The 20,732-nt window shown below is 38.9% G+C and overlaps 1 protein-coding gene across 2 annotated transcripts in view; it reads right to left on the reverse strand.

Annotated features, from left to right (window-relative positions):
• The window catches only part of CA10 (carbonic anhydrase 10), a 434,572-nt gene that overhangs the window by 259,485 nt on the left and 154,355 nt on the right, over positions 1–20,732 (reverse strand). For both annotated transcript variants that reach the window (XM_039846400.1, XM_039846399.1), the window contains exon 4: positions 8,541–8,683. In XM_039846400.1, the coding sequence (XP_039702334.1) occupies positions 8,541–8,683 (143 nt within the window). The remainder of the gene's footprint in view (positions 1–8,540; positions 8,684–20,732) is intronic.

Here is a 20,732-nt window from a genome sequence, read left to right on the forward strand (position 1 = left end):
CCTTCACACAATATTAATAAATCTGTATCCATATGATATTAAATTTTCATAAGAAAAATTAAAAGTCTGATAGTTGCTCACATGTTCAGTTAACCCCTTACCTGGGCTAATCGCCTTATTTCCCAATCTCAGCAACATCACTGATCTTAATCCTAACACTTAAATAAGAAGTCTTCCCATTAATGAAATGAAATGAAAAGACAATCTACCAAATAGGAGAAGAGTTTCACCAATGATACACTGGTGATGCTTGGACTCCCCCAAATCATATTTTTGATTCCAGTTTTTAAGTTTTAAATCTAGTTCTTTTATTTCAGAAAGACAAAGCTTAGAAGCCAATTTGCATTTTAAGTCCTTCAAACAGAATTTACCTCATTTTTTTTTTCCTGAGGTGATGAGGAAACTTTTATTTAATTAAAAATTTTAGACCAAAGATAACTGATTTCTAGGCAACGACAGCCTTTTAATAGGACTCAAAGTCTCTGAAGTTCATATAGGGAGAACTTTGCTGGTTCATCCAGCCGAAGGATTGAGCTTACAAGGAGTAGACTGGCCAATTTCAGAAGCTTCTTGGAGAGAATGCATAACTGATGCCAGTTTTACTTAACAGCAAAGTCTAAAACGTCTTTTGGATATATGATTGTTTCTGTGTCACCTAGGTGCTCTGTCCGTTTTATTTTTTTTATTGTGATGGAGACACTTGTTCTGGAATGTATGAGAAATGAGGCTAGCTGGGAGGAAGTCTGTAAAAATTAGATCATGTTTTTTCCTTTTCTCTTTCTCTTCTCCCCCATATTTAGATGGATGGAAAGAGCGCTGAGCTGCAAGCAATATATGTGAATAAGACATTTTGTTATCTATTTTTGAAAGTACAGTTAATTTGTAAAATGCCTGTTAGTTTCATCTGTGGAACTATGTAACCAGAAAACTAAGATGGTACCATCTCACAGATACTTAACTCCTATGATTTCTGGAGGAAAATCTAGGCATTCATGTACCTATACATTCATTAAGCATCTAGAGTTAATTCTCTCCATAATCTCTTATAAAAAATTGTGCTTGACAACTTAATTTTTTTTTTCATTTAAGTGTTGCCACCAAAACCATAAAATTGTCAGTCTTTCTAAAACGTATGAAAGGGGAGAACCCGTGATGCAGAAGAGAGAGGACACAGGTTCCTCGGGCATATGTACTCAGGACCAGGAGAAAGGAAGGAAGAAGGGACAAAGAGGTAAGACACAAAGAGAGAGAGATATTGGAGAGATGGATGGGAGAGGCAAGGAAATGATAGGTGAGCAAGTCAGAGAGATGGAGAAGAGGAGGGAAAATGAGGAGTGGGAGAGAGAGTAAAGGACCAAGAGGCAGAAAGGGAAAGCAAAGTCTTTTCTAATTCTCACCAGAGGAGGAAAGAATGAGAAAGAACTAGACACATTTATAAAATACCAAAAGCTAACATCCAGGTGTTTCCTTGGGAGACTTGCCTAATTACTCTGACTTTATTTTCTGGGTGATGTCAAGAGGGACACATTAGAAGAAATGTCAAGACAGAAAGCAGTAATCTTCAGCCTGCATCTGAGCTAGGCGATGGTGCACGAGAACCTGATACCAATGACAGAACATCTTTGCAGACTTGGAAAACAACATCTTAGTCTTTAGCATTTTGTTATATTTTATCACCTTTCGATGCTACGTACTAAAAACTTCCACTGCCTGTAAAAAGCTCCACTCTGAGCAGAAACACAATTACCTTGGCTTCGTTTTTATCTTTGATCAAAGCCCTTTCTTGTAACATTCATTTTTCCCCCCCCTCAATCTTCCATTCTAGCTACTCAGAGCAAAATATCTTAAAGGTGAAAGAACTCTGTATGCAAAACTTCGAGGAGTAATTTTGATAGAGGATGAGAAGAGAATGGATATTTCTCCCGAACCAGCGCTAGGGCTTTAAAGAGAGTTTTCCTTTAGAAGAGGGTTCACAATCTAGTTAAATTTTCATTCTGGGGCAAACCTCAAACAAATATGTTCCACATGTCCCATGTAAACACAACTTATAGAGAATCAAAGAGCTTCAAGATTGGAAGTGGGTTCCCAGGTCAAGTCAAGGCTCTCGTCTGATGCTCAAGCTTGTTCTCAGTCTCAAGTGGACCTCAGCACCTGCCAGAACCCTTTCCGTGCTGGGATTCTCACTGAAACACATGGAGGTCGCTCACTCACTTTTCACACAGCTTGAATTCTTATTTTAAATTGAAGTCTGGTCTAAGCCACTTCCAAACACTGGGGCTAGTTCTCTGTGTCTGAAGCTGCACAGGACAGGTACTATTAGAAGGTACCTGTGATTACACCTTAAAATATTTCCCTTTCAGATGGATTGATAAAATTGAAGACAGAACATTTAATTCTTCTCATCACCACTTGGTTCCTCTTCTTTTGTACTTTGATTTGTCAGTGTCTTTTCCATGAGGTAATCTGACCATCACCCCAGGGCCTGGCTGCCAGATCTCAGATACTGTGAAGGATACAAGAGGACAATGACTTCACTGTCATGGATGCAGTCCCTTCTGTAGCACTATGGAATTAGGCTGAACTCATCTCTCGGCATCTTCCCATTGCTATTTACCTACAGTGAGCACATTATCCATTAACTTCCTCTACCTTTATGCATGTAGTGATTTTAATGCAAATCTAGCCCAGCCTGAATCTGTGCAGCTTTTTACAAATATCTGCCTGAGCAAAGCTTTGTCTTTATGCCTACTGAATTTCACCCTTTTTGGATTGGGGGATCCTGGCAAGGTGGTTCTGAATTCTAATTCTGTCATCCAAAGAACTGCAATCACTTTACTTCTCAGCATATTGGTTACTGATCTGAATGTGAATATTCATCTCTTTGACCGAGGAACTCAAGTGGGAGTTAAGTTGTGTTTTCTTGCTGACAGCAACATCATCTCTGGTGATCGTGGCTGTGGTCTACATGTTTTGTCTCCCCCAGACTCACAGGTTGAAATCCTATTCCCCAAGGCGGTGGCATTAGAAGATGAGGCTTTTGGGAGGTGATTAGGTCATTAGGGCAGAGTGCCCCACAATCAGAACCCTTATAAGAGGTCTCGCAGAGAGAGCTCCCTAGCTCCTTCTATCCTGTGAGGACACAGCCAGAGGGCATCAGCTATGAACCAGAAAGTGAGCCCTCACTAGAATGAGACAGACTACGCCAGTGCCTTGAATTTAGATTTCCCAGCCACCAAAAACTGTGAGACATAAATTTCTGTTCTTTATAAGCTACCCAGTCTGCGGCTGTTTGTTACAGCAGCCCAGATGGACTAAGACGGTAGCTAACAATCGTGGAGCATTTTCTTCTTTGCCAGTCACTGGCCTAATTGCATTACAGCCTGAAAATAAGTACATTATTTCATATAATTCCCTCTAGCACAAACCTGTAAGGTGTGTACTATTAGCATCTCCCTTTACAAATGAAGCAACCAGAGCTTAGAAAGGTTTTAAATTCATTAGGGTATAGCTAGTGATATCAATAGAAGATTGCCTTTGACTTAAAGTTCACTGTATACCAAAACTATAAAGCAGAACATCTGTATTGGATTATCTATTGTTCCCAAATTCAATGGAGGTCCACATAGTTTTCTCAACGCCTTCCTGCTCATTTCGAAGAGTTTTCTCTTAAATGCATGAAGTAATCATAGCTTTATGCCTCACACGGATCCAACAGTTGGTGAAATCAAAGTGGAAGTCTCAGAAACTTCAGATTGGTGATTTTATTTCTGAAACCACTCATTCACTGTGACAGTTTACTTCCATCCCCATCATCTCAAACTAAAAAACATTATAAGTCTTTTATTCAATTTAAAATATGTCATTCAAGGAAAATTATTCTTGGCAAAAAGGGCAGGAGAAAAGTAACTATTATTGCATCTTTAAAGGCAACTATTAGGAAGACTTGCTTTTTTTTTTTTTTTTTTTTTTGGTACCATCATTTGTAATTGTATTACCATAATTTCATTTTTAACAGCTTCCCAATCCTCTAGAGTTATCTTCCACGAAGTAATGAGATCATATCATTTTAGCTATGATATTTCAAACATCTGCCTTTTGAAGGGTTAGGATTCATGTCTGACAATGCTGAACACTTTCTTTTTTTTACCTTGGCTCCCATATTTTCTAAGATGACACATTCATTTTCTCCAGAGTTTTACCATCCCTTCCACTTCACTCAGCTGCTTTTCCTTGTTGGTTAGAGTTAAATCTAAATAAGAGACTCTTTGTCACTTCCTTCTGAGAAAGGGTATTATCACTATGGCAAGTTAAGGCATTTCTCAAACCACAAAATACAGATAAGTAAACTGCGTTCACTAGAGGCTGCCCGCATTCATTGGCTTGTGGCGATGCATCGCTGTGTCCTCTGCTTCTGCTGTCACGTCCCCTTCGCTGACTCTGATCCTCCAAATACTGTCTTTTCCTTATAAGGACCCTGTTATTACAATGGGCACACCTGGATAATATAGGCTAATCTTTCCATTTTAAGATTCTTAACTTAATCACATCTTCAAGATATCCTTTGTTGTGTAAGGTATTTACAGGTTCTGGGGATTAGGATGTGGATATATTTAGGAGGGAACATTATTCTATCTACCGTATTTATCAAGTCAAAGTATATTTCGCCTAAAATGGAGAGAGAAGTTAAAAAACAATAGGTGTTTTTCAATCATTAAATTAATGTGAGTTTGTTGAAAAAAATCTAGAAACTTTAGAAAAGTAAAAAGAAAACATTATTACCCTTAATCCTGGTCTCTATTCTATGCATATTATGGGAATTTTTAAAATAAAATTGGGATCGTTAAGTAGCTGATTTTAGATGCTACCCTTTACATTTAACATATCATGAGTAATTCTCACATCATTAAAACTATCGAGATGTCCATTTTATTAAAAGAGCTGAAAGATGAGGAAAGATGCCAAAACTAATTTTCAGTTAAAATGGTGGAATCAGTTAAGTGATTTCAGACTCAATTTTAATATGTTTTTTCTTCTTTTAGATATTTTAGAACAGCAGAGAGGTTATCTGTGGACCGTGTCTCCTCCATGAGAGCTAAACTCACCTTTTAACCCATAACCCTCCAGGACCTACCTGTATCAGGAATACTCCAGGCAAATATCTAGAGGAATTATCATACCCCAAAATGATCAAGGGAAGTTATTCATATTTCGCTGTGGGATAACATTTTCATTTTCTATCTTTACTTTCATATTACCAAGAAGCTTAATTATGAGCACAGCACATGAAAATTAACATATGAACACATTATGTACACTCATTTGGTATGAGAAAAAAGAAGGAAAGTCAAAATATATGTGAATCTGTGTAAGTTCAATTACGGACAAGGGTCTCTATCTTTAAAACAAACAGAATTAAACTGAGTTTAAAACACCAGTTATATCATAATCCAATTTCTTGTATAAAGAAACTTTTAATGATCTGAGACAAGGAAGGAAGAATTATCTCCACCTGCCCCTGTTTGATTCCTGAGTTGATTTAGTAGTTTCATCTAAAATAGATTAAATAGCTCCAAGATTTTATCCCCTGCTCAACTATTTAGACTATTGGGAATTAAATATAATAGGGTCAAGGGTGGGAGCCTGGTTCCATGATAAGATTCTTGTATCTACATGCAACCCGAGCTTAAGCAAGTGTTGTTTAAAAAGTACTTTTTTTTTTTTTTATGTTTTTGGATTTTGTCCATATGAGTCCTACGTGTCATATATGAATAACTGAATAAAAAACACTCTCCTTTAAGAAAAAAACAAACACTGCTTAAAAACTACCATCGAAAATAAGCAACTTGAAAGGTAAAAGAAATCTCATTGCTCAAGTAAAATGAATATCCTCTACTATATCCAAGACACGATATGTTTTGATTCTCATCTAACTAGTAGTATTATTTGTATTTTCATGTTCAGGTTGAATTTCAGTCCTCTCTTATGCTAAGAAAAGCCCTTAGTTCATCAACTGAGCCTATGACAGGTCAAACACATTAAAATAAACTCAGTAACACAAGTCAGGACTGTGGCAATGCTGCTTCATGGGTTTGTAAATAAGAAACATTTCAACATGGGCAGGGATAATGGTCATGGATAAAAATGCAACATAAGACCAGGATGCATTTAACATGCAAATAACCAGCTAATCTCAGACTTCAAAATGTGACACCTTGCCCAAATTCTACAAACCTCCCCATCTTACAGGGTGTTTTTTAAGCCCTTTGAGTTGAAAACACATTCCTTCAAGGCAAAACTAAATGTGGACAGTGATTCGAATCCTCACTTCCAAACTAAATCTGCAATTCATTAAAAACCACCTTTAAAGAGATTGCCAGCATGATTTAGCTATTGTCTATCAAACTTAGGCAGTTCAATACCAGTTATTTTATCCTACTATCATCTATATTTTCTTTTCCATCTTTCACAAATGCAAAAAGAAACCATGAAACAGTTCTCAGCTCTTCAAATAGCTGACAACACAAATCGTGCCAGATATAAATATTTACATCATCAGAAGTAAATATTTTCCAAATTCCAAACTCCAATGCGTTTGAAAATTGATTTGGATCAGGTGCACTTTACTGAACTGGAAATTTAAAAAAATCATCTGTCAACAACAAAAACCATCAAAACAAAACATACGTCTGAGTGATTTTTAACACCAGGCTATCTCCCAGTTCCTTCTTTCCCAATAAATTTTAGGGAGAAGCTGTCTTGCAATTAGTTTTTTTCCCCCTGTCACATCAAGTTTTTCCTGTAAGATGGTCGAATGAAAAGTGAAAATTATATATCCATTATTTGTGTTAGCTTTGCTTCCTTTCCCTTCCCACTCTCTACATACCCTTTACCTAAAAATGCTTCAAACGCTTGCTATTTAACTCGTAGGGAAAAGACCCAGTTCCATGACATGACCTCAGGATTTGGCCTCTGTCTTCCTCCTCTACTCCTACGTCCCCGTCATCTCCTCTTCGGTCTCTGTGCCTTAGCCTTGCTGGTCATCTTTGAGATAATTTCTGGAACTCAGTTACCAATCCTCCTTCTGCTTTGGGCTTTTTTAAAACTGATTTTCCTTTCTCATAGAAAACAATTATTCCCTTGATCACCCTCTCCAAGAAAAAAAGAATTGAATATTTAGTCAAAACTGCAACTTGCCCTTCTTAAATAATGGTCAGTGAACCTATCCATTCTCATGAATTGATTTGAATAATTCCCCTTTTTAGAAAGAGAAACATGTAGAATCCACAACAAGTCCCTTTGAGGGTTTGTAAAAATAAAACCGCATATGGAACGACAATTAGGGTAAGTTAGATTTCTATGGAATCAGAGTAATAAACTACATCAGATACACCGGACCTTTCTGAAGAAATGCTCCCAAGACATATTTAAAACAGCGCACAAATATTATATAGCTAAATAGTCTCAATCATATGCAAGGCCTCTGATAACCTGCCCTGTGACCTGAGTCAAAGTCTCTAACCACGCTTTGATGAGTCATTAGATTTTTTTGTGTGACAGGAAAAAATACATGCTAATATATCAGAATGGGAAAAAATCCATTACAAACTGTGGTAAGTAAGGTGAATAGTTATTTTATCCTGCTACCATCTATATTTTGCATAAGTGGAGGAGAGAGCAGAGCCCAAGGAATCCAAATCCTGGAGAATCAGCCACCAGCAATACAAAAGTTGTCCAAAATTTTAACCCCAATTTCTTACACAAAATGATTTTCCATTCCTCTTGAGTTCGCAACAGCTAAATCACCTTCAAACATAATTTTCTCTGTGTGTGTTTTTTTCCACCTTCAACAATCTACTCAACAGTAAAAGGTTGCCAAATAGAAATGAACCAGCAAGGGAAATGTTCGATTCCAGTAATGAGAAGACCCCATGGGCACCGTGCCCTTCCACAAATTGAGGAGGAGCTCCTTAGAGGAGGGGGAGGAGGAAGGGGAGGAGGTATGTTGGTGTGAGAATCACAAAGCACAGCTCAGCATCTCTGTACAGGAGCTAGGATTCTTAGCTAGCAACATGCCCCTAGGAAGATTAATTATTGATATTCTTATAAATCATCTAGGGTGATTTTTGTTTGTTTTTTCCTTCTAGGATGATGAACATCTGATTTTACTTTTGTTAAGAATTTTATTTTCACTTTGTTCAGGTTCAGAGAAGCCCAAGGAAAAAAGGTTTCTGGGAAGGAGGATTTTCCCAGCATGATTTGCAGGGGAGACAACTCTGTGTTCTGACCTTCTTGGAGTACCAAGGGGTAGAACCTCAGGCAACCTCCAGGGGGTACAAGAGTAATTAGAAACATGAGGGTTTGGCTAGCTAGGGAGAAAAAGCACAATTCAGACATAATTATATTTGTTGGCAGTAGGCCTGAGGTCTGTGGTATTTATTCCTAGATGAGAAGACAAACTCATCACAGAGATGGCTTGGCTTTTAGAATCAGCATCTTCCCACTCCCTTCGACTTCATGACGGAAGCAACAGGGCTGCTTACCTTCCTACCGCCAGTATTGATGCGGAGAGGAGTCAGAAAGGGGTCGAAAATCATGTGACTGGTTTCTATGTTGACTGGTGACTGCCGTTTCCCCACAGAGCAAAGATTCCAAGCTGAGTTCACCAATCCCCAGAAAGAAGGAACTAGAAACAAAAAGAAATTGTACAATCAGACTGGGTGGAAGGTTGGGGAAACAACATAAAAAGAGCTATGGTACAAAAGTGGTAAAATCAAAGAGTCATCCAATGTTTCTTACCCGTAGAGATTTTCGGGTGTTCTATGGTATTTTCCTGGCCTGAATCTTAGTTGATTTCTGAGTCCTACCTTCATGATCTTTATGATCAGATTTTCTTGTTTCAGATCCATTCATCTTATGGCCTCTTTAATAAATACTTTTAGCATTAATGCCTTAGTGGAAAGATGGCCTAGTCCAACTCTATCACCTTTGCAACATGTCTGAAGGATACCAAATATTTAGCAATTCGTGAGTTGATGCTCTGCTTTCCCATTTGGCAAGAATGATGTAAGACTCAATCTTGTCCCATGCACAAGAAAGTGGCATTTGATACGTACAAGGTGTGATTCTCTTGGTTGTCGAGACCAAACTGAGGGAAGGAATTGTTTTTATCACTCCCAATCAATGCGAGACAGGAGCTTGGCAACTTGACTTTGTCTTTGTTGAGTCTAACACTGTGTTATTAACCTAATGTACCAGCAGCTGAAGAATTTGTTCATTTGATAGGCAGAAAAAAGTATATCATCGAGTGCTGACTGCAAATATCCAAAAGAAAACTGTCTACTCATCTTCAGTGTCACAATAAAACATCTATTAAGATAAATCTCAATGGCAATTTCCATTCTTACTTTCTTTTGTTTAAGAAAGTTAGCAGAGCAGGGGGAGCCAACCTACTAATTTTATATCAGTGAAGATTAGAAACTATATCTTCAGCCTTTTCCTGCCCCTCTCAGCATTTCCATTGAGGCCCTGGATCCTTGTGTCCTCCTCATGCCCCTGAGATTAAATGGCCGTAATTCACTCATCCATCCATAGCATCCATCAGCAGTATAGTGAGCTCCCACTGAGTGACCAGTCCTCGGTTAGGTTAAATTGCAAGGAAGGCGGATACACATAACAACCATGACCCCACTGGTGGGAGGCGTGTCAGGTTAAGTCGAATGTGTTATGAGACTCTAGATGAAGGACATTGAACCCTGCAGCAGCAGAAGGGGATCCAGGGAGTGAATCCTAGAGGAGATGAGCCTAACAATCAAATCATAACCCTCTCGAATGTACCTGTCCTCTCAGGAAATCAGATTTAATTTAGTCTTTCATTTACAGCAGCTATTGTTCCTGCCCACGTCATGGATGGAGAAAACTGAGGCAAGAGAGGAGACTGGCAAACACTTGCCAAACATTCTATATGAGAGACCCATAATTCAGGGGGAAAAAAATGGGGCGGGAAGGTCTGTCTAGTCCCATCTAACTCCAAAATTCTCTGACCCTTTTATTTGTCATAGGCAACTGTTAGGCAGCAAGGGGAGAAGAATGGAAAACAATATCCCTGGATTCTTATAAGAACGCTTCAGTGCCAAAATAATATGGGCTTCCCTGTGAAATAAGGCAAATACCTAATTTGATTTAACCCGTAACAATAAGTAAGCCTCTGGTGGCTCTATTTCCTTTAAAGAGTTTGAATTGGCTTTCCGGCATAACTGATTTTCAAAATGGCAGCAATGGCCAGAGTTACAGAGGAAGAATGAGAAGGAGGGGGAGGAAGAATGAGAAGGAGGGAGAAAGGAGAACATATAGGCGTGCCTCCTTGGCACTCTCATTTCCCATCACTGTTTAAGCTACGTTATCACCGCAAGTCACTTAACATCTTTAGAAGGTACCACGCTTTAGAAAAATTATAAGATTTAAGAAAGCTTTCGCATTCAAAATTTATTTAAAAAAATATAAACTTCCGTCCTCTAAGCTGCTCTGTTTAAATCACTGACTTAATCCTATATGTATTCCTCAATCATTTCAAGTTTATTATGAAAATAAAGCCTGCATCGGGATATGCTCCTACCCCTCTTTGTCAGTGACGCACACGAACATGGCAAATGTAAGGATGCTGGGGATATCGTCATGGCATTGCCACAGATTAGCTATGACCTTAGATGAGTTATTGGTCTCAGGCCTGGGCTGCTCTCTATGGTTCCTGTGGTAGGCTGAATAATGGCCCCCCTTTGAAGATGTCCACATCCTAACTCCAGAACCTGTGAATGTTATCTTGATGCTAAAAGGTACTTTGCAGGAATGATTAAGTTAGGGATCTTGGGATGAGTAGATGGGCCCAGTGTAACCAGAAGGGTCTTTTTTAAGAGAAAGGTATAGGAAGGTCAGAGAGACAGGAAAAAATTCAAGGATGAAGAGCGAGGTCAGAGAGGACAGAATATATTGGCTTTGAAGATGGAGGAAGGAGACAGGAGCCAAGGAATGCAGGTGGCCTCCAGAAGCTGGAATGGACAAAGCGACAGATTCTCCCCCAAGAGACTCCAGAAGGAGCACTGCCCAGCTGAAAACTGATTTTAACCCCATGAGAGTCATTGCAGACTTCTCACCTTCAGAAATGTAAGATAATAAATTTGTGTTGTTTTAAGCCACTAAGTTTTGAATATCTGTTATAGCCACAATAGGAAATGAACAGTCTCCTTTTACCTTTAATACTCTGCAAGATAATAATCTCTTTGACAGTCAGGACAGCTATGATGTCTGGGGGGCCTTCTCTTGAAGGCAGCTGCATGATAACTGTAGTTACAGCTGGTATACATTGAACTTCATCTGCTCCCATGAAAACCATTAACAAAAATAATTCCAACCCTATAAACGGATTACGAGACTGCTGTTATATAGCATCATGGGTAGGCAGATACCACTGTGCCTTACTAATAAACTTCACACCGCAAAAGCATTTCCACTAAAACACAAAGAGCAAAAACTTTATGCGAACATCTGCCTTGGCTTTATTGGGCATGGCGCTCTTTATGACAAACAGTTTCCAGGTTTTATGCCCCTACTATCAAGACCTATGTGCCTGGTTCTAACCACCTGCTCAGGCAATTGAAGAATAACTGAGAAATACTCACGCCTGCTCAGCTGTGTCCCTCTTTAGCTCCTCTCCCGAGGGGGGTGTCTAAGTCTATTTACCACTGGATTGCTGATTTTAAATCACTCTTAAATTAACAGTCTTTCAGAAGTAGATGCCGCCTTAGAGATCATCTGATCTAAATGCATACGTGAAATTGAGGCCATAAAGGAAGAGGGTAAAGTCCTCAACCCAAGGCCACACAGCCAGATAGAGACAGGGAAGGACAGAGCAAGGGCCCAGGTCTCAAGATTCCTAGTGCTACTGCACATCCACTGCTCTCAATCTCCTCCTCCCCATCAGCCTCCACACACGAGTGGACTACTGTAGCCGTAGACTTTCAGGGTCAATTGTAGCCATGACCACTGTAAGACTTTTGATACCATTTTTCTTTTGGTAAATCAAGAGTAAATAACATTAGTGCCTATTTTCCGTTAAATTAAATTTCAAGTGCGAAGTTTCAAATCAAACTGCTTTAAATGTCAATCATCCCAAATAAAGTTAGGATTTTTAAAAAGCCATACAACTTCAGCTGGAGAGAAAAAAGGCTTTAATTCAGGCAAGAGAGAATGTGTTTGTGTCTCATCTGCAGGAGGAGGTCCCCAAGGAGACCTGATGGGGACGACTGCTCACAAAGAGCTGCTCCACGGGTCACGTTCTGGGGCTGGCTGGACTGGGCAAGGTTCTAGCCCAAATGAAGGCAGTCGATGCTCTTAGAATCAGTGTTAAGTGTTGGGACAATAATTAAGGTGTCAAAGCTAGTACAGGGACCACAGGTACCAAATGGACCAGGAATAGGTCTGCAAATGTGGTGTAATCTAGGTTTTAGGAAAATGCATTGGGAAGGAGGCTGTGAAAACAGAAGAGGATGGAGTGCCCACACTTATTGGGGCATAAAAGTGAACCTACAGGTTTTATCTGCAGAACGAGGCTGGACATAATGAACCAAGGTTCGGGGTCCAGTATATTATGAAAGATTTAGAGTAAGAAACTCTCCCTCTGGACTGTGCAGAACTCTCAGTTATTCTTAGGATTCTGATACTTAACTCCCCTCCATATTATTGATCCCACGTCACCCCTGGGTATAGAGGTGGCATTGCAGAAAGCTATGGCACTGCTTCTATTACCAAATTTAGACAATTATTGTAGAATTATTTTTTTCTCTTAGTTTCTGGGGCTGTCCCAATAAATCGACTTTTCAAACTTTCTGTCACCTTTTTAAAGCAACATATATTATGGCTTATTAGCTAATACTGTGTCTTTTTCTATCTTGACCAATACAACTAATTGTTGAGAAAAAAAGTAAATGTAAATGAAGTAAAATTGAGTGAGAATCATTCTAATTCATGGACAACCGGTCTGAAAATGTTTAAACGGTATCATCCCTGGCATCCTTTTCACAAATCTTCTAGTTTACATATACACCAGAACACGCAACAGACCTGGATTTTTTTGCAAATTAATTTTCACAGAGCCTAAACCGTGGAACTTAATGGCTGAATCACTGCTATGTGTTATCTCGCCAAAACATTTTCCATGACAATGTTTTTGATGTTACCTTAAGCTACAAATCCCAAATGGTCTCTTCGCTTGGGGTCCGGTGAACTATGAAAGAGGCCCACTGACTGTGATTTTCGCTGCTTAAAATGTGAGCCTTGGAAAACCTATCACAGTGGCTTGTTCAAACCCAGTGAAACCAAAAAAGTTCAAGTTCAGTTTATTAACACAACATGGTAACTCCCAGACAAAAACAAAAAAAGTCTCACCAAAACAAGAAATAGGTAAAGAGAGCAAGGAACCAGACGGATCAAGTCTGACGCTGAGAGCTAAAACTTGCCTCATTGACATTTTTATCCTAGAGAAGATGCTCCAAAGTCAGTTTGAGCTTTTAGGCATTCTCCTCACTCGTTTGTCCCGAATTGTCATTTGTCGTCTCAGCTGAGACCATGCTATTGTGGACGGGGGAGTTCAGCACTTGGAATTAATTTATGTAGCTTATCTAAATCTATGCAGCTTATAAAAATTCTATAGGAACAAGACAAACTCAATTAAAAAGTGTTTACTGATAGCCTATTACATGTCCGGCATTAGGCCTGACACTGAGAATTCACACAGCAAATATTTACTGAGGACCTACTATGGGCCAGGCACTGTCATCAGCTTTGGGTACTTAGCAATGAATGAAGCAGATATGGTTGCTGCTCTCGTGGATCTTGCAGTCTAGCGAGGAATATGGGAGGTTTCATTCATCCCCGAGTTTATATATGTATATCTATATAATTAGAACTTTTGGTAAGCACGCTATATAGACAAGATGATAATAAATTACAGAATAAAGCATGGAAGGGGAGATAACCAGGTAGAATGGTCAGGGGTAATTTCTCCGTAAGTGACAACTAGTAGATCCCGGAAGGACTGAGAGGAGTCACTCCTGAACAGTGGCAGAGGAAGGGGTGTCCAAGGCAGAGTCGAGGAGCAGATCTTGGCAGAGAAGAGCCTGATATGTTCAAGGAACAAAGAAGCAGCCAGTTTACTTGAACCTGATGAACCATATGAGAAGAAAAGTGAGATGAGATGAGGTTAGTCAGGTCAATCGAGGCCAGATGGTTCGGGGGTCTGCAGACAATAGTAAGGAGTTGGCATTTTACTCTAACATATTAAAAAACCACTGAGAGTTTTAGGCAAGGGAGTACTACGGTCTGATTTATGAGTTAAAAGCATGTATCTGTCTTGGCTGGAATACGGCCAAGAGCAAGCTTGATCATCCTTGGCGTAGTCTGAGTGGGAAAAGAATTGATTCCCAAGCAACAGTTGGATTTTTACACGAATTTAATCCTATTGCTTTGGGCTTGTTTAAATTCTATCTCAAAGGCAGAACTAATTGAATGTTTTAAAAACTATTCTCTTCAACATATGTGCCAATAAAATAGCATTTTCTTAGGATCCAACTAGTGCTTTCCTTAGAAGCCATCATTTAAAGCAAGGAACATTTTCACGAAGAGACAGCTAAGGCAATCTATTCTTGCTTTTAAGCAATAAACTAAGTCCTCAACTTTTTTGACCAAAGGAAAGCAAATGAAAGTTGGGAAAATGAATACTGGCATAAAACATATCTTCGGTGAATTCAATCCTACAAATAAAGCCTTCCACTTCAATACAGCCATCTCTACTTTAGGGCTATAAAGCATATGAATACATTTTAAATAAGAACTCACATCTTTCTCTTGCTCTTTTCCTCAGCAATGCTGATTTACTGTCTCTTTCCTTTTTTCTCAACTGTAATAAATCCTCACTTTGAGCTATTATTAATGAGCATGCTTAAAATACCCGCTGCTGCAGGCTTTTGACCCCTTGATGATTTCAGATTTATTTCACAGGGGGAAGTGGCTTGGAATAACTCTTTTGCTGCTGGCTTCTTCTTCCATTGCTGGGCCTCTAACTAGGGCTCCCCATTCTCTCACTTGGGGACATTTCGGGGCTTGCAGATATCCTATTTAACAAATCATCATGAATTTGTACATTCGCCTAAAAAATTAAAAGAACATCTCAAATGAAACACATAAAAAATGCCCCCACTCTTAAGGACGCCCCAATCTGCAAGTTAACAAATAGTTAAAACAAAATATGGCAAGTGTTATACTCAAGGTGTGTGCATGTTAAAGCTTAAATACAGAGGCGGGAATAAACAGACTCTGATCCTTTTCTCAAGTACTGGGGTAAAGCCTTCCTAGAAAAGGAGACACTTGAGTTTGGTCTGAAAATATAGCTACAGGTTGCAAGCCAGGAAAGTACTACAGCTACTTGAAAGACTAAAGTTCTTTCTCACATGGACAGACATGCTGTTTCTAGCAACTGATACCAATTATCACTGGGATTTGAATAACTATTATGTAGGGAGAATTTAAGCCCCCGGATCTTCTGACATCTCCAACTTGGAGAGTTATTACTACGTAGGAGAAAATCATGCATTATATGTATCCTCACCCTAGAACCTTGAAAAGGTGGCTAAACTTCCATAGCCTTATTTTCTGCATCTGTAAAATGGGGATGATCATTACTTCACAGAGTTTTGGGGAAGATTAAGTGAGAACATGCTGAAAAAAGCTCTAGCATAATGTTGTCTAAAATAGGTATTCAATGAGTGTTGGAGAGGGGGTCGAGTGAGGAGATGCCAGAGAAGGGTAAGGCCACCGACACTGAGATTCCACCACTGCAGCAGGCCAGGGACATCAAGGATGAAGGACCCAGGCAGGAGGGAGAGGAGAGGCAGCTGTCAGATGTCCACACGATCCAACCTGGTCCTCGGTCATAGGACTGGTCGCTTAATTTCATACTTTTAATGAGCTATATGCAATTATTTCTTGGATTCCTAATTCTAGATGTCTGGATGAATGGAGGGAGGGAGTGGCAATATGGGTCAATCACAATGGTTTTAAAACTCCCAAGAAAATCATCTTAATTTAGCTTTTGGAAATTGCTGAGTTATATGTTTGTATGGCAGCGTCATACTCCTGTTTTGCTTGGCTTCAATGTGGTGACTGGTCTGCATCCCTGAAGACATATCAGATGATGGTGAAGGAAGGAAACGGGAGTGTTCATTTGCTGATCACCCACTATTCAATAAGCCCTGTGCTAGGAACTCGACACATCATATGTTGCTGAATCCTCCCCACGACTTTGTGAGGTAATAGTACCATTATTTTATAGATGAGAAAAATAAGATGTAAAGAGGTTATGTAACTTCCCAAGGTCACCCGGCCAGTAAATAAAGGACCGGAATTTGAGATCAGTCCCTTTCTTTAAAACAAAGCAATGCACGTGTGGTAACGTGTCAAACAACACACAAGTATACAGAGCAGGAGGTAATCATCTCTCTCTCTCCTCCCAGTGATACCCCTGAGGTAATCAGTGTGAACAGTTTATTAGGCATCATTCAATATCTTTCACTGTGCTCAAACACACCCAAATATATATACATATACTTAGAGAGGTTCTACTTAAAAATATTTTGTTTCAATTAACAATATGCCAGGAATGTCTTCCATGTCAGTCCTTCAGAGAGCTAGCTACTCATTCATGTGTTAGGCTGCAGAGCTACCACAGTTTAAGGCACCTGACTTTTCTCAATCATTCCCTACATGAAAAACATTAAGGTTATTTCAATCTTATTTTACCATGAAAATCAATGCTGAAATAAATAACCTCAAATATACTTTTTTGTACTGGTGCTTTCATTTCAGGAGGAAAGATTCCGCAAGGTAGTATTGTTCAGTCCAGGAACGCACGTGCTTTATTTCACTACGCACTGACAGATTACTTTGAAAGATATCGGCAGTATCTATGAATATTTACACTCCTATCGGCTAGCTCTGTGTGATATGTCCATTTCCCCATAATCTCCATAGCACTGGATGTTATTTATTTATTTGTGGCAGTCTACCAGGAAAAATAGAATTTCATTGATTTAATTTGCATTTTCAAACTACCACTGAAGTTGAGTATCTTTTCATATGCTCATTAGCCATTTGCATTTCTCTTCTGATCATATTTCTTCATGTATTTTTCTCTGGGTTATTAGTGTTTTTCATATAAACTTTATCTGTCACTTAAACTGTAGAAATATTAACCCTTCGTCCTGTGATATAAACATTCTCTTAGACGATTATCTAGCTTTTAACCTTATTTTTGATATTATGCTATAGAGGGATTTTTAAATGTTGTATAGTTAGATTTATTGATCTTTTCCTTTATAAAGTTTCTGGGTTTCCTCTATTATTTAATATTGCATCTCCAACTATAAATTATATAAATATTTTCCTAAATGTTTTAAAAATATTTTTGTTGTTATACCTTTTATCACTTGATTTTAAAATCTATCAGAGATAGTTTGTATATGGTATGATGCAAGGGTCCAAGATTTTTCCCAGATAAAAAATGAATAATGCCAGCATTATTTATTAAATAAACCATCTTTCCTCATCAAGTCGAATATTACTTTTATCACATATTAAGTATCTATATATATGTATTCCTATGTCAGTGCCATATGATTTTGAGTATAGTGACAGATGCTAATTTATAAGATCAAGCTTCTTGATCAAAAAGCCTTCTCTCTTTCTCTGCTGCAGCTAAGAAACCATACTTGCCTGAGCTCCGAGGAAACCTGCTAGGATTAGTGACTTTAGGACTTTAGAACAGAGGCAGTATTTTGGGGACACTGGAGCATTAGAGGTTGTCTGGCCCATCTTCATATCTTCAGTGCATGCCCTTGCCTCAAAAAACACTAAAAGTATAAAAAGCACACTCAGAGAAGTTCCAAAGTTGACCCCCTGGAAGACAGCAGTGTGACAGAAACAGCACAGTATTTAGGGCCAGTAGAACAGTCCTGGTTCTTCTAATAATCATCATATTTATTGAGTGCTTACCACGTGTTAATCACTACCCTAGATAGTTTCCATTCATTAGCTCATTTGATCATCCAGGAGGTAGACCTTATTATTATCCTGATTCTTACAGGATTTCTAGGAATCTGAGGCATAGAGGTTTTAAATAACTTGCCCAAGATTTAAACAAACAAACAAAAAACAACTGGCAATTGGTGAAATCAGGATTCAAGACTCAAGCTGTCTGGTCCGGATCCTCGGTTTTAACTCTTATATGATCCTCGGTTTTAACTCTTGTATGATCCTTGGTTTTAACTCTTGTATTATATAATTTCCTTTCTACCCTGGTGCACTGACTTGAGCCTCACATATTTTCTCTTGAGCTTCAGTCTCCTCATTTGTAAAATCAAGATCATAAGAAAATACACTTCACTGGATACTTGTGTCCATCTAAGTGACAGTGAAAATTAAAAGGACAAAAATAGCAACAGTTATCACAGCCAGTTCCATTTACTGACTGAGTCATGGATTATGCCACTGGTGGTACACTGAAAAGAGGCTAGCTATGCATCAAATTATTCATAGCTGTAGTCCTCAATAATGAGTTTTATTAGTCCCATTTTATAGAGGAGAAACTGAAACTCAGAGAGTTGAGTTACTTAACCAAGGACATTTAACTAGTACATATCTGAGCTGGTGATTTGAAGCCAGGTCTAACTCCCTTCCTCATTCTGCTCTCATTCATTCCTCACATCCAGCATAGAACTGAGATCAACTAAGCTGCCAACCTTATTTTCTCCTCAATATGTTGCTTTCTCAGAATTTACTTGCCAGTGAATCAGGATGACTCGTTCTTGAGAACACAGAAAGTCAGAAAACAGTCTGGTTCCTGTAGGCATTAAGCTCTGTGTGTCTGTCTTATGTTTAAGATTTAGCCTAACAATAGTGGTAGGTATTATCCAATTGCATTTCAGAAGACATCTTTCTTGCCCCACGTAATTACTGGTACTTCAGATAAAATTTGAAATTAGTTTATTGAAGCTGGTAATTGAAACCACAAAGAGAAGAATGTTTCAATGCGTGTCAATAAACCAGCCCATTAATTATTTTCACCTACTCAACTTCAAAAAAAAAAAAATGACCAGGATGATGTCTCTGGATAACCACATGACCCGCTCGAAGTTTATACTAAAGCTGCATCCTCTTGGCTTCAACAAGCACATGTCAGTAATGATGAAACTGGTTGGGGAACAAGAATTAAACAGCAGGTAAAAAGCATAACATCAATGAAAGTAGGTGATCTGCTTCAGCCTCTAGAAATTCCGAAAAAATTCACCAATGCAGCATCAGGCAACGATTTCCTACAAATTTAAACATTGGGTGAAACATTTTAAATTCCTGCAAAACATCTGGGTATCCCAAAATACACTGTCCTTTAGCTATTGGAGGATGGGAACACCTCCCTCTCCCCCTCTCCTCCTAATTACCGCTTTCTCTGTATGTGTGCCCCAAATTATCCCCTTATATAAATGTCAAAAGTAGGCAAATGATGAAAGCCCTGATACCCAGATGTGTAAGGAGATCAGCTGAGCCTAGCCTCACAGGCCATCCCAGTGGTGGGTATCTCAGTCTTTTGTAACTTCTCACTGTGTTCACATTTGTATAATCCAACAGAAACCTCCAGCTGTTCCAGTCTGTTTTGAGTTTGACAGGCATTTAGGGCATTTTCTTTATCATTTGCAAAAGTAACAGGGCTCAGTTATCTTCATGATACATTAGGAGAAAGAATCGTCATGCCATCACTGAAACTCGGGGCCCAAACACAACAGAATCAGTCACTAAACAGAAAACAAAAACACACAAATGATCTGTTGGTCTTTTCTTGATTTTGTACTGGGATGGATTATCCAATAAGTCTGCAGTGTATTTTCTGTTGAGATGCTATATTTATTTTCTATGATATAGTGACTTCTCCAAGACATTAAATTTCTCTTGATTTTTCTATCTGACTTTTGCATCAACATGCTTCTTATTAGCAGGTGAGAAAAGATACAGGTATCTTACTACATGTAGATGTCTATCATCCTCAAAATCTTATCAACAATCAAATTTGGGTGAGCTCTTTGCTTACGAATGCTCATGTCCCACCTAGTGACCACTAAACTAATCCAGGTTCCCACTGCCATGTAGCTTCATTTTTGCAACAATTCTTTAGGTAAGTTCCCCAGCTCCAGTTCAACATCACAAATGACAAGAGAGTTTGGTAGACAGGGAAAAGTCAGGACCGGAAGTTGGGTTAGAACTGTGGTCCACAACAGAATTTAGTGGATGGCAAGGGTCAGGATTACGTGACTCTAGACCTGTGTTCCCTTGTAGACCTAGAGTTTGGATTCGATGCCACCATTATATCCATGCTTCCCATTGCAGTGCTTGGCACAGAGTAGGTACTCAACAACTATTTATCAAATGGGTAGATGGATAAGTGGATGGATGCATGAGAGAAAGCTGGACCGTGCTACATGCTTTGCATACCATTTTCTCCCAGTGTTTACCATATTACAGTCCTTCAATACAATCTGTGGAATGAATGAATACACATCATTCTGTTTCATTTCCATACCCTGAACAAATCAGTGCGTTCATTCCTACTTGTGTGTTCTCCCCTCTGCCATGCCAGC

This window comes from Pteropus medius, unplaced genomic scaffold (assembly GCF_902729225.1).
Source record: "Pteropus medius unplaced genomic scaffold, Ma_sr-lr_union100, whole genome shotgun sequence".
In the NCBI taxonomy this organism is placed as follows: Eukaryota; Metazoa; Chordata; class Mammalia; order Chiroptera; family Pteropodidae; genus Pteropus; species Pteropus medius.